Source organism: Camelina sativa, chromosome 14 (assembly GCF_030686135.1).
Source record: "Camelina sativa cultivar CO46 ecotype springtype chromosome 14, ASM3068613v1".
Classification (NCBI taxonomy): domain Eukaryota; kingdom Viridiplantae; phylum Streptophyta; class Magnoliopsida; order Brassicales; family Brassicaceae; genus Camelina; species Camelina sativa.
Genome location: NC_141893.1, coordinates 16,075,345 through 16,090,612, shown reverse-complemented (window position 1 = coordinate 16,090,612; position 15,268 = coordinate 16,075,345). Strand labels below are relative to the sequence as shown.

Genomic DNA, 15,268 nt, shown 5'->3' with positions numbered 1-15,268 from the left:
AACTATATCATATATATACACATTTTTCATTATTTGGTTGAACTCCAAAGGATCAAGTCGACGCATTTATTGGACTGTCTGACTCTATTCTAGTATAGTATGTGTATGTTTTGGAAGAGGGTATTTGAATGCTATATTCAATATTACATTCGTAAATATATTTTAAGTGTTGATGATTTCAATATTGCATAATTTGCATTCCTAAGAGAAACAATTATGAAGACTCTTAACAGTCCCTAAGTCTTTTTTTAGTGAAGCCTGTGAAAGCATCTATATATAATAGCAAACCCACTTTTTCGTGTCATCTTTAATCCAATGGTTGAGATTAGTTTTATTATTCCATCTAACGGTTTAAACTTATTAATGATTCCAACAGTTGCAAGTTTTTGTTCCTTCAAATAATCGTGTCTCTTCCTCGTACCCCATATTTCAAAAATCACACCTTTTAACTTTTCTATCTCTTCGTCTTACCCCAATCTTTTAAGAATCACATCTATTAATTTTTGCACATTTTTGTTTCACATTTTATGTTTTACACCTCTTTTTATTATATATTATAAACTTTTATAGATTACCAAAACAAGTTTCGAATTTATTGTTATCAGAGTATTTTTAAAAATAAAAAATAAATTCAAAGAATTGTTTATTGGAGTGTTTTTAAATTAACATGCATCAATTTCTATATCAAGGTATTTTTATGAACTTGTTAGTGTCTATTCCGAAAAATTGGTTTTGTTCTCTCCTCCATTTCGTTCTCATATATAGATTATAGATTAAGGAAAAGTTTTGTTTTTATTAACTGATATGTTTGTCTTATATTGTCCGTTAGATAATTTACTCAAGATAACACTTAATTTTAATTTCTTCAAGTTAAAGTAGTAGATTAACAAAAGGAAAGGACGTGAGATCAATATATGGGCTGTACTTTTTCTTGTCACGGGATTGAGGCGAGCGACCAAAAAAATCATCGTCACGTCATTCACCATCGTGGCAATTTACATAAGAGTTACGACCATCTGATGTACGAGCAAAGGTTTTGATTTACTTATACCAGATACAACTCAATTTAAATTCGACGTGATAATGAGTGAACTTATTTTAATATACATTATAGTATTTACCAATGTTTTCCCAATAAATAAATCAAACAGAAATAAACCGTCTAACCAAATCGGGTAGCTTAATTATGTTTAAAATATGTATGCAAATAGACTAATCCAAATCGGGAACTTATTTCATCTCATTAAAAACAAAAATAATACATCGTGATAACAAGATAAAAATTATCCGTTGCCAAAAAGACACAAGATAAAATTAGTGAAGTGACGTAATAGGTGATTAGTATAGTACTACACAACGGTCAGTTATGAAACCATACGACCAAAAGGTACAACTCTCTGTTTAAAAAGGTACATCGTTTCAATCATGACTATTAGATATTATATATATATACATTAATATTCTAAAGTTACTAGAACAAAACTCACTATTCCATTAGTCTTTTCTACAGCAACTTCAACCTAACTACACAAATTCCACCGTATAAATATTTATCAAATCTGCAAATGAAACGTGGACAGCAACGCATTTTAGGAAGGGTAATACGAAAATGGGAATTCAGAAATCCAAAAAATGGAAATAAAATTATTAGTTTGAATTTTCTTCTTCTGGATGAGAAGGTAACTTATAACATTCATACAAGTTACTTTTAAAAATGTTTAACATATGATTATTACGTGCGTCTAAACTAAGTTTTTTTATAGGATACAACAACTATTATGGGTTCAATTTATAAACGATATATTGATCGTTACTTACAAAATTTAATCGAAGGAACCATATATTTTCTCAATGATTTGGAAGTATGGCGAGCCGTAGATTATTATAAAATTTCCGACCATGTTTTTACTATACGGTTGAACGACCATTCAAATATATCCCAGATAGAAGATGATACTTTCTCTATTTCTTCAGAAAAATTCAGTTTTCGTAGTTATGATGAACTCATGGATATATCAGATAAAAATATTCGTTTTGAAGGTATGAACTTTCTTAATAAGTTACGTTAGTGCTTCAGTGGCATATGAAATTTTCTAACACAAAGTTCTTAATAATAATATAGAAAATAGTAAAAATAGCATTATACATGTGTCATGATGGCATACATATGTTTAATTTTTGTATGGTTGTGTGAAAATAAAAATGAACTTAATAAGACACCCCATGTCGCTTTTTAATAGATTGAGGCATTGAGCATTATCATACTTGAATTTACAAACCTATTCTAAATGTCTATAATATTAAATAATATATTTTGTCTATCTTTTTACAGATATTATCGGAGTTATAACCGATAAAAAATGATGAACGAATATTCAAGCAATGGAAATGAGAGAATAACTTTAGATATTCAACTGGAAGGGTTTGTTATATACATCCCCTTTTTACTCTATGATTGTTTAATAATAGTTGTCATTAGGAATAGAAGCTACCGTTTCATGTTAATTTTCATTACATTATTAGTAAATTTAATAAAAATAATATGTAACCGAAGAAGCAAAGTTTGAGTTATTTCATCTAACGGTTTAGAATTATAAATGATCATAACAGTTGCAAATTTTTTTTGTTCCAATGATCGTGTTTTTTTGTCATACCCTCATTTTTCAAAAATCACACCTATTAATTTTTACATATTTTTGTTTCACACCTCTATATTTTACAACTCTGTATTTTATATCTCTTTATTTATTATATATAGATTTTTATGGATTATTAAAACAAGTTTAAATTTTATTGTTGTCTGAGTATTATTTTAATTTTAAACTTACAAAGATGATTTTGAACATAGAGGTGTGAAACAAAAATGTGTAAAAATTAATAGGTGCAATTTATGAAAGATGAGGTATTATTGTTTTCTGAGTATTATTGTTTTCTGGGAATGTTTCAATTTATGGATTTTGAAAAGAGTTTTTTTCTTTGAGTATTATTTCACACCTCCAAGTTTTAAAAATTATAAGTATTGTTTTCTTTTAATTTATATATCAACCTTTTAATTTATATATCAACATGATTCACTCATCTTCGTTAAAATTTAGATTGTTTTACATATTGATTCATTCATCTAACTTTTGTTTGGTATCGTTTTCCATTTATACCCGCATCGATCATCTCTTCCAAATATTAATCTAGGTAATTGATTGTGATTTCTATTTTTTCATAGATTTATATGTTTATATATTATAGCAAACTCACTTTTAGGGGTCAATTTAAATATAGCGGATGAGTTTTTTTTTGTTATCTCATCTAATTGTTTAGATTTGTTAATGATCTTAAAAGTTTTAATATTTTGATCCAACAATTGTGTTTCTTCGTCGTACTCCCAGCTTTCAATGTTTACATTTGTTAGATTTCACACATTTTTGTTTTACACGTCTTTGTTTATATATATATGTTTATGGACCTTGAAAATAGTTTTTGTTCTTTGAGTATTGTTTAACATCTTCAAATTTAAAAATTATGAGTATTATTTTCTTTCAATTTATTAATCAACATTAATTCACTCATCTTTGTTAAAAATTTTAGATTGTTTTATTTATAGATTCATTCATCTAACTTTTGTTTGGTGTCGTTTTTCATCTAACACATATTGATCATCTCTTCCAAGTAATAATTTAGGTAATTAATTGTGATTTCTAATTTTTTGTAGATTTATCTTTTTAGTCAATTTAGTTGGTTGCAACTATAAGCTCTTTCTCCCTGATTCTCTTATTATTTTTTTTATAAATTTCGATAGAATAATTATTTAAATTTTATTTTATATGAATATCTTTCAAAATTGATTATCTGAGTATCATTCAGTAAACCTAAATTTATATATCTTTAATATTATTTTCTTCTTTGTCACTGAATTGATTTTTCATTTTTATATATGCAACAAATATTTTATTTAAATGATTTAGTTGATTAATTTTAGTAATTATTTATGATTTTTATACTATACAGTTAAAGAATTACCATAAAGTTTTCATTGGAAATGTGAAATTAATAATGTTAGTCATTTTAAGCTTGTGCGTTACCACCGACATCCTAGTATATATAATGGAAGATATTACTTAAATTCAAATTCGTTATCATCAATCTTAGGACAGTCACCAAGCCCTCTCATGCGTCCAGAGAAGCATATATATAGCCCCCTCAAAGATCGATGTCGGTTTTCCGGATTTAGAACAAACATTTAACAATTTGTGTTTTAAGTATAGATTATCAACGTCCCCAAATTTGGTTTTGAAGACGACACCATTAACATTTACTAAGACTAATCAAGAGTATTTTGTAGTCGGTTTAAACGACAAGTAATTTAGATGTTTTTGTCTCTTTTTGACTAAAGGAGAGTTGACTTTGCTAACAGTTAACACTACCAAGTCAATACGATTTAATGCTTACTGTGAGAATTGATGACGTGGCGAGATCTAAACTGTCGAATCATTCTTCAATCGAGACCGTCGGATTATCTCAATAGAAACGATCCCAATTCTTTTCTTCCTTACTCCTCTTCTCTCCCTCTCACGACACAACTCGAAGATCAAAAAGTTCGTGAATTATCTCTGTTGAATCATTTCTAGAAGCTGAGATTAAATGGGTTTCGAGGATGATCCGTAAGTTCTTCTTCTTTCTCTTCAATTCGAAATTTTTAGCTTTGTTTTGTAGATCAAAAATCTCAGCTTCATCCCCCTTTGATTGAATCTAGGGTTACCGAAATCAATCTCTTCGTCTTCGATTTATTTTTCTAATTTCGATTTCGATTTGATTAGAAAAGAGTATTTTGTTTCATGGGCATACGTAAAGCTTCATTTTTTAAATCCTTCTGTGTTTCAGATTCATACCCTTTTTTTTTTTAGTGTTGAATAGATTGTTTTGCATTTTTTTTTCCCAGGTACCGTGATGTTGATGGAGAGCCAATAGTGGACTTTGATGATATTGGAAACGATCGTGAGCCATCTACAGAGCCACTTCAGGACTTTGATGAAGGCTTGGCTGATGATATGGGAGATTGGGATGTTGATGGGACACAAACGCATGGTTATGATAACGATAAAGTAGCCAAACCGAGGAAGAGGTTGGTGAAGAAATCGTCTAGTGAACGTACTATCGATGTTCCTGAATTGATTGATGAGGAGGTGGATGATGCGGAGTTCGATGAGTTCATGGAAGGAAGAAGAGGAGGAAGAGGTGGTACTGATTATGATGATAAGGTTGGTAGGAAGAGGAAGAAGGAGAAAGATCGAAGTAGTAGTGGTAGTGGGAAGGATAAAAGGCATAAGTTCCCAAACCGTGGCGAGAGGAAGTCAGATGAGATTGATGAGATGTGGAAATCTATTGCCCATAACCCAGAGGTGCACCACTTTGGCTATACTTCTGAGATTGCAGACAGAAGTTTGTGTTTTTCATCTTATTAAAGTGTTTTGTTTATGTTATAGAATGATGAAGAAGGTGTTAGGACTATGGATGACGATAATTTCATTGACGATACTGGTTTGGATCCTTCTGAGAGGTATGGAGGTAACGCTGGAGACCGTTCTCCAACCCATTATCCTCAGGTATGACTAGGGTCTTGAATTATTAATCTCTGGATCTAGCTTTTTGTTTGATGTTACATAATATTTTTGTTATGAAAAAACAGGCAGATGAGGGTGAGGACGATGATGAGGTAAATAACCTTTTCAAAATGGGGAAGAAAAAGAAAAAGACGGAAAGAAATCCTGCTGAAGTCGCTCTCTTGGTTGAAAATGTGATGGCTGAGCTTGAGCTCACTGCCGAGGAAGATGCAGAACTTAATAGACAAGGGAAGCCTGCTATCAACAAGCTTAAGAAACTATCGCTTCTTACCGATGTACTTGGAAAGTAAGTTGCAAATTTACTGTTAGCCTATACACTACACTCTCTTCCTAACAATCTGTTTTGTAATAACGCATAATCGTTCTTTATCCAGGAAGCAGCTTCAAACAGAATTCCTGGACCATGGTGTTTTAACTCTGTTGAAGAATTGGCTTGAGCCTCTTCCAGATGGAAGCTTGCCAAATATAAACATCCGTGCAGCTATTCTAAGAGTTCTTACTGATGTAGGCTCCTGTTTCTCTGTAAAGAGATTTTTTGCGTGGTTTTGACCCTTTCTAGCTCTTTTATTCATTCCTGACTTTGTCTTGCAGTTTCCAATTGACTTGGATCAGTTCGATAGAAGGGAGCAATTGAAAAAGAGTGGGCTTGGAAAGGTTAGGATACATTTACCTGATACAAATTGACAAATCGGTATGTAGGAATTTATATACCCAGCCAGGAACTTAAATTTGTTCTGGCTTTGGCAGGTCATTATGTTCTTATCAAAGTCTGAAGAGGAAACTAATTCCAACAGACGACTTGCTAAGGATTTGGTTGATAAATGGGTAAACATCTTTTTTTCAATAGCTCCGATCGCTTGAAACGAATTCCAACCATTTGCTCACTATATACTTTGATGTTGCAGTCTCGTCCGATTTTCAATAAGAGTACTAGGTTTGAGGACATGAGAAATCTCGATGAAGATAGAGTTCCCTATAGAAGGCCACCAGTGAAGAAGTATATCCCAAAACGCTACATTATATTCAATTTCACTCGCTTTCACATTTCATATACTGATTCGTAGCTTCTCTTGTTCTACTGGGGTTCACATAGACCTACCAACAAAGCAACAGTGGAGTCAAGAGATGGTGACTTCGACTTGGAAATTCGGTATGCAGAAAAAATCTTCTGAGTTTGTGGATATATGAACTTCTATGTTTTAACACTAGTCATTGTTTGTTGATATATATTTAGGGAACGTAAATCGGGTCTGACTTCGGGTCAGAGTTCAAGGGGAGACAGGCAAATGACGATGAGGCCGGAAGCAACCCCATTGGACTTTTTGATCCGTCCTCAATCCAAGATTGACCCGGATGAGATCAGAGCCCGTGCGAAACAGGTTTCTCAGGACCAGCGTCGGGTCAAGGTAAAATACTTTTACCAGTTATCTGTTATATATGGCAGACAAAACACCATATAGTTTAAGTACATATTTGGTATGGATAACATTTAGACTTGGGACCTGTATACAACCAAAATCGTTGTTGTCATAGTATATAAACAAAAACCTATTGCTGCTCTTTTATAGCCCTTGAGCTGGCTCTGTGTTAATTGCAGATGAACAAGAAACTTCAACAGCTAAAAGGAACAAAGAAGAAGCGGTTGCAAGCCACGAAGGTGAGCGTGGAAGGTCGAGGTATGATCAAGTACCTATAGAGAGGTTGCAACCAGGCCGGACCATCGAGCCACAATGGAACTGGCTCTTCTATCTTATTATCTTCCAAGTTTGATTGGGTCAGTGTTTAAAGGTCTTCGAGGTGAAGTCAAAGACTTGAAGGCATTGGGGTTTATACGTATTTGTACTCTTCTATATATGGTTTGCTTGGAGCTCTAATGTAATGGGGGGTGAAAAACTTTGTTCGTCACTTTCTTCTTGTGAGCAGAAAAAAATATTCTTATATTTTGATAATGAATTTTCAATTTTCAATAAAGTTACGAGTTTATATTTTCTTTAAATCAATGAGCCTCTTCCTATTTACTTTTCGAGCTTGAACACTAAATAACCCAAAATTGGCTTGTTGTTATTTGCAGACACAAATGCAGCAAAAAAAAAGAAGTCAATTTCTTTATATCTTTCTGAAACTCTGTAACAATGAAAAGAACAAATTTTCTAATTACTACTTGCTAAGTGTCTCATCTACTCGCTCCATATTTTGAAGCTGCAAAAACATATGAACCCACAACGCAGGCAAGAACAGCAAGAACCAAAGAGAAGAGCTGAAAATTAGCTAGAAACTCTCCAGAGACTTCAGAGTCGACTGATCTGCAAACTACAGAGTTTTGTTTTAAACTGCAGCCTTCAGGCATCATAGGGCCATAGAGAGTGAAAGCTGTCTGATAAAACCAGAGGCCTTGGAGAGTCATTGCAATGCCATTGCATAGATCTACTGGGAAGCTCGTAGGGCAGATTGCTCCTGCGATTGAGGAGATGACACAGAGACCGATGAGAAAGACAAGGAGGAGATGATAATAACCTTCAAGACCTTTGTGACTTGTGGAGTGGAAGAAGAAGAGAAGACATTCTGCTGTAAAAGCTGTTGCAGCAACTAGACACAGAGCTTCTTGTGGCAGAGGAAGTAACCTATGACAAATATGAAGCATCACAGTGAATATATTGGTTCATATAAATCCATATCTCTATCCATTTCAATATTTACTAAAAACAACTTTCGAGCTCTCAAAATCACCAAAGGTCTAGCCCAAATTCAAAGCTAATATACCAATCTTTATGATCTATTGATAACTGAATCAATTTATCAATGATCAAGATCCATCTTTAGGATTGTTTTCATCTAAACTAAGTCAAGAATCACTAATAAACCACTTTTGTATACTCAAAATCAACAAGAATCCAACCTAACTCTACAGATATATACCAATCTTGCATCTCAATGAATCTATTAATAATCGAATCATTTTATCAAACGATCTTGATCCATTTCTAGGATCGTTTTTCATCGAAATTTAAGTCAAGAATCATTGAAAACCCAACTTTTGACTTTTCAAATCACAATAGTTCCAACCCTATAACTAATTAACTAACATTGACATAAATGGTATCAACTAAACAATCATTCAATACCTTGTTTTCTCGGAGAGCAGAGCAATAAATCCGAGCATGAAGAACATGAGAAGCATCCCAGAGTGCTCGAAATCATTCATGTGGGAAGGATTCAGAACACCATTAACAAAGAACTTGAGATGAGTTGAGTACAAAAACTCGATGCACAAGTCAATGAATGAGCCAATGGTAACAACGTAAAGCTCCAAGTACTTGATCCTATCGTTAAAACCAGGAACAGGGTGCCAAACTCGAACCCGAAATGAACTAGGATTCGATATGAACCGAACAACTGAGCTCCAAATGTGCCATACTCCAACCACTAAGAACAATGTACCTGGGAAAGCATGACCCTTGAAAGATCCCATCTGTCTTTCAGATTCCTGATCAAGAGAAAAGCAATAAGAACAAGTTCAAGCTACAGATTCTAAAACTCATGATCCAAAGAGAAGAGTATACCCCTGTAAGAAAATTGCAGATCAGATTCCTTCTTCTTCTTCTTCTCTTATGGGTTTCGATCAAAGATAAAACCAACTCTTCAACAAAGTCAGAGTCGTCGATGAAAACGAGAGAGAGAACAAACAGATTGGGTCAAAGTAGCTAGAAAGTAGAAACTTCACTCAAATTTTAATTTCCGTGGAAGACTAAAAGATTGGTTGTTCTCAACGTGAAGGAAACTCAGAAAACAACAAAACCCAGAGAACAAAAATGGAAACTTTAGATCAGAAGAACGTAAAAATCTAAACTTTTCCACAGAAAGTAATGATTTGGATCAACCTGGACAGAAACAAAAATTCTCAAAAGAGGGTTAAAAATGAAACCTTTTTTGGGGTTTGAGGAGAGTAATAATAGCTCAATGATAGAGAAAGATTAATACTAATAAAACTCATCTCTCTCTCTCTCTCACATGTCAAATGCGTTTTGATGAGAGAGCATTTTTTAGAATCTGATCTCTCCTCATCAAAGATAATGTTTTTTTTCTTTTTAATTTGGTCCATAAACTAATCACATTTAGTAAAACACTTTACCAAATAAAAAGCAAAAGATCTCTTTTACACCTTACCATATATACCTGTCACAATTTGACGAAGTGCTTTGGAAAAAAAAATATATACAGTATATAGTTTTCCGATGTGTATTCCGACGAATTCTCCGGCAAATGTATGGAGCTGGATCTGATAATCAACGCTTTGGATCCGTTGAGTCTTGAGTGGATCATTCCTATGTTTGATTCTATTTCTAACCATTTTGGTTTCTTGTTCTTGATTTGGCCACCGGATTCGTAAGAACAATAGGAGATTCTGAATTGACTCGATTTTGATTCTCAAAATCTACAGATATATGTATCTGTAAAAATCGTGTCAATCCAAAAGCTCCTCTTGTTCTTGAAGAAAAAGCCTCACAACAAGAAGTCTGAAGAAAGCTTCAAGAACATATCTGACAAGTCAAAAAGTGGAGCGAACACTGTTACTGATCATTATTACTGTAAGTCTTTTGTGACATGTTTGTTCTTTTGTTGATGCACTGTACAAATTGTTAGCCCCAGATTTTAGTTGACAGGAACGAAAGATAAAACTCGAAAATGTCGTTGTTTTGCAGTGTTTATATTATATTGTGTGTGCACAAAAAAAAAAAAAAAAAAAAGATTATATTGTATATATCCCTTTTGGGTTGCTTTTGGATCTCATTTCAAACTATTTTGTATTGATGATGAAACCTTTTAAGGTCTTTTAGACAGATTCTGAGAGAATGAGGATCTATAATTCATCATTATCCTGTATGTTCAATGCAAATTTAATCGACTGAAGATCATGTAGAACATCATGGACCCCTTTGCTTAGATTCTCGAACTGTTGCTTTGGTATCTGATATGTCACTACACCATCTTCGCCAACTTGCTCCTGCACAGTCACCATCTCTTCCAGTAACTTGTTAGCCTTGCTGATATCCCCGAGTTGAGTTTTTCTCGGTGATTCTTGATTGGAAACTGTGATGCTTGTGTCAGTATTTCTCTTCGCAGCAGAATTGTCTCCAGATGATGAATTACCACACGAGTTGACATTCTCTGAGGGTCTTGGTGACTTCTTTCTCGTTGAAGAAGGAGAGCCGGAAACAGATGGGGACGTGGTCTTTTCTTTTGAAACCCGGGGGTGTGGGGGGTTGTTGTTACCACGCGAATTGAAAGCTTCAGGAGTTCTTGGTTGCTTCATCCTCGTTGAAGAAGGAGAACCAGATAAAGAAGATGACCTGTACGGTTCTTTTGAAACTCGCGGGCTTGGGGGATTTGTGTGACCACGAGAGTTAACAGCTTCAGGAGATCTTGGTGACTTCCTCTTTAAATGAGAACCATGAAAATTTGGTGACGTGTTCGATTCTTTTGAAACTCGTGAGCTTGTGGTATTGTGGTGCGTTCTGTAGTTCTCTCGCATTGGAGGAAGAGGAACAGAGGATGTATGTCTTGGAACCCGAGGAGAAGAGCTCGATCCTTTGGCTAAGTCTGCTACCCGAGGTAACATTCTTGGTTTTTTGACAGGAGAACCTGTTATAAAAAAAGCAAGACGTCAATCCAGAAACAAGGGAATCAACAGTGAGACCTGAACATGAGAGCATATCATTTTACCGCTTGGCTTTGGCGACAACGTATGTGCCTTGGATGGAGATCTCCCAGGAGAGCTAGGAAGCTGAAACGTGACATGACCCTGACTCCTTGTTCCCCCCGAGCCCCTGAGAGCTCCCTTAAGATCCTTAACATCATCCGCTGCTCTTCCCGAGCTTCTATCAGGACTCTTTGCTGATCTAGGTGATGATCTCTGAACCGATTTAGGCTTATCAGAGCTCCCATCAGGGCTCTTGGTCGATCGAGCTGATGACGTCTGAACACATTCAGGCTTATCAGAACTTCTATCCGGGCTCTTTTTCGGTTTAGGTGATGATCTCTGAACCCATTCAGGCTTCTTTAAAGGATGCTTAGTTGCTAGCTCTGAACCTGTGAGACTCCCTGCATAGCTACTATTTTCATGGCTACGACCATCTGCTCTACTCACCTCGATCCTTGATCCAGTAACAGAAGTCTCTATTTTTGTCTCCGTTTCCCTCTTCTTTACCACTTCTTGACCTTTTCCCTCAGCTTTTGCAGCTGATGTTTTCCACTTCCCTGGAGAAAGAGATATTGCCTTTGTTTCGGTTGTTACAGCCGCTGTTGTAGTCACTTGTTTCTGCTTTGGATGTGAAGCCCAAAGCATGTGAGAAATTTTCTTGGCCTCAGACTGCAACACCGCAACAGAAGGCTTCCACCACCGAATGTACCGAACCGTTACATCAGCCTCATGGAGTCGGGCAGGAAAGCAACATTCCATCAGCAATCGGACGGATATAATCTTTCCAGGCCAATTCCGGCGTCTCAGTTCTAGCTGGAACTACGCCGGGAACATCCTGATCATAACCAAACTGCAATGCCACACGGTGAGGATGATAACGTTCAATGCAATCTAAACCAACCAGTTTAGCGAACCTCAAACACCGACCAAAGGCTACAACAGTCTCATCAGATTTTACACGAACCCAACAGTCATCTTCCACATAAAACTTTGGGAACTTGAAGTTATTCACAGGCTTTGTGTATGGACGATAGTCAAAACTCTCTTTGGCCGAGTCCAAAACCGCTCTGATATCCTCAGGGTAGCCGTACACATCCTGACCACCACCATGATGATGCCAACGCGCTATCCGTGGTTCACCAGGCTTTAACTGACTTGGCTGGCCTGGTGGCTGCAACGCCATGAATCTCTCTAAAGCCCAAACCTGCACAAACTGAAACGGAGACTTCACCACCATTGTCTGTTTCTCACTACCACCATTGAGATGCTCTTTCAAAACACCGAGATCCCCGTAAATCCTAGCTAAAACAGCCGGAGCTAGAGCCAACCTAACTCCCTGAGCAAGCTGAATCGCAGCCGGAAACAACTTCTCTCTCAACACATCACCTGAACTAGGGAAAACGAAACGCGAGAGCCACGAAACCATAAACGCCTCATGCTCAATATCACTCCCCGAGTTCATCATATCTTTCATCCAAGAGCTAACACCACATCTCTTCTCCAAATTCGCCTCGATCCCACGCTTAGCCGCCTTCATCTTCTCCTCCACTTCCTTCATACCTCCTCGTTTAACCGGAGCCAAAGCATTGTTCCCTGTAACAGAGAAACCACCAAGAACAATCATATCCTCCAACGTCACCGTCGCTTCTCCCCAAGGGAACATAAACGTGTTCGTCTCAACACACCATTTCTCAATCAACGCCATAACCAAATCATCATGCCTCTTAATCTGATACCTAGACGACAAAATCGCCTCGTAAACTCCAGATTTCTTCCACACCGTCTCGTGTAACTCAGCCATCGCATTCACCCATTCGATCCAGTTCAACGACGGAGATCCCCAACCGGAAAACGAGACCTTCGCCTCCAGATCAAACCCTCCCGGTCTACACACGAACGCATCGAGAGGGAGTTCGAAGATACCGTCGTCGAGAATTGACGTCGTCGTGTAGTTTAAAAACCTCGCCGTCCGTAGAATTTCGAATTTCTCACCGTCGGGACACATCAAAGCTTCTCTGACTTGAACAATTTGTTCATCCTCTTGATCTGAAGATCCTCGAGACTCATCCATTTTATCTAGGGTCAAAAGAGAACAAAATTCACAAAGGGGAAAAGATTAACAACACAAAATCTTCGTCTCCGCCGAGTCTATTGCCGGAGAATCTTCGAATTTTCCGGCGGAAGTAACCGGCACGTCGACCTCAGAAAATTTCCCGCTTTAACAGCAGAGACGAAAAAGAAAGAAAAAAAAAATTAGAATGTTTTAAGAAAAAAAAAAAAGCAAATAAAAATTTTAAAAACTATTTATAAGAAAGAAAGCTTCGCCGTAGAGATGTTGTATTGTATATAATCAATCATACAACGGCTCTAAATTTACAGAGTTTTTTTTTTTTTTTGATCTAACGGCGGCTGAGGAGCTTTGCTTTAATGGCAGGCAGGATGTATACTGCAATTGATGTGACATTGTATCTTCTTCCTTTTTTTTGGGTCAATTACAGAAGTTTTATCAAGAAAATTATTATTGTTTACAGCTATGAGCTGACTTGAAAAGAAAATGAAAAAAAAAAAAAAAAAAAGTAGTTTGCAGATAATAGTGATCGAATTAGCAAAACCAACTTTCAGATTGGAAAAAAAAAAAAAAAAAAACATTGATGAGAGAAAGGAATTACAAAAGTTACTTAGAAAAAAAATGTTAGTCTATGTGTGTATATATTAGAGTAGATGTACAAAGTAATCATAGAAAGAAAAATAATTAAATTAAAACTAAACATCCATGAATAGTATTTTTATGTCAGAGTTTTCAGGTTTGTCTTGTTTTTCTTCCTTTTTGATTTCTATCACCTTCTTTATTTCCATTATTACCTCCACCATACTATTTTCTAACTACAAAACACCACCGTCTCTTCCGTTCATGTCACAATCGACTCCGCAAAAACAACAATCGTCATTGTTTCTTCTTTTCACCGCCTTTCTCTCTTCCTTTCGGCGACATTGTGGTGGAGCTACGATTGAATTTCTTACCACTATCATTACCACGGTTATTGTTAATTTCTTTTTCTCAACAAATTTATATGGTCAAACTCTTTGTATATTGATGGGTCATCTCTCTCTTTTTCAACACCCGAAGATATTTATTTTGATCTTTATGACATCCTGATTTCAAAAACTTGAGGAGAAGTTTAAAAAAATTAATTTGATCATCTATGTTACGAAAGTGCACTTCTCTTTTCGGTTAAGATTCTTGAGAAAATTCTAGAGTTAAACGTATTTGAGCTGGAGTAATCTCAGAATGGATGATCTTCTGGGAAATGGTTGTCGGAACTGTGCAAGCAAGGACAAAACACATAGAAGGATCATGTGATGATTTGTAAGGGCGGTAACAAATCTTTAAAGCCTCCCGAACATGACAAACCGACCGTCGGATATGGTTAGGCTCACGAATCTAATAAAAAGACGTGAAACCTATTAAAAAAGTGAGCCTATAAACAATGAATATACATGGAACCCACTGAAAAGTGGAGGTCGGAACATTAACGGATCTCAAGTTTTTTTTATACTTTTTGTTGTCAAATTACCTTTTTTCTTGGTTAGATGTTCGCCATTTTATTTTGTAACAAGTTGTTTTCTTGTATTACACATTAGTTATTAAAATCGCATGTGCACAAAAATGATTTTAATGTTAGAAACACATTGTTTCTCTATATAACACGTCTATCTTTTAATTTTAAATATACCATGATATTTTTATTGAATAATATGTTTTTTTCTAAAATTACAATACTTTATTGTATCTTTGTTTTTTGTTTGATGGCAATTCTTTTTTTTCTCTCAAAAATGTTAGTTCCCTAAACTTTCCAACTTATAACTATTTTATTTATTCTTTGTGGATGTATATCCTACTATATTAATTGAGAAGTACAAATATGAAACTAACTTTAAAATGTGTAAAAAATTA

General features: G+C 35.4%; 2 protein-coding genes and 1 pseudogene across 3 annotated transcripts; 1 reads left to right on the top strand and 2 right to left on the bottom strand.

Annotated features, from left to right (window-relative positions):
• Positions 1–4,456: 4,456 nt before the first annotated feature.
• Positions 4,457–7,586, top strand: LOC104741808 (protein IWS1 homolog 1). The gene is made up of 11 exons (XM_010462728.2): positions 4,457–4,655; positions 4,934–5,393; positions 5,478–5,597; positions 5,681–5,901; positions 5,990–6,119; positions 6,207–6,269; positions 6,363–6,440; positions 6,521–6,612; positions 6,709–6,765; positions 6,850–7,021; positions 7,213–7,586. The coding sequence occupies exons 1-11, from the start codon at positions 4,636–4,638 to the stop codon at positions 7,309–7,311; spliced, it is 1,512 nt and encodes a 503-aa protein (XP_010461030.2). The 5' UTR covers positions 4,457–4,635; the 3' UTR covers positions 7,312–7,586.
• Positions 7,587–7,703: 117 nt separating this feature from the next.
• Positions 7,704–10,119, bottom strand: LOC104741807 (uncharacterized). The gene is made up of 3 exons (XM_019236176.2): positions 9,176–10,119; positions 8,738–9,099; positions 7,704–8,236 (listed from the first exon to the last, which is right to left on the bottom strand). The coding sequence occupies exons 2-3, from the start codon at positions 9,082–9,084 to the stop codon at positions 7,789–7,791; spliced, it is 795 nt and encodes a 264-aa protein (XP_019091721.1). The 5' UTR covers positions 9,085–9,099; positions 9,176–10,119; the 3' UTR covers positions 7,704–7,788.
• Positions 10,120–10,400: 281 nt separating this feature from the next.
• On the bottom strand, positions 10,401–13,534 carry LOC109125004 (uncharacterized; annotated as a pseudogene). The gene is made up of 2 exons (XR_015580482.1): positions 11,337–13,534; positions 10,401–11,255 (listed from the first exon to the last, which is right to left on the bottom strand). The product of XR_015580482.1 is annotated as an uncharacterized LOC109125004 (transcript).
• Between the last annotated feature and the right edge of the window lie 1,734 nt (positions 13,535–15,268).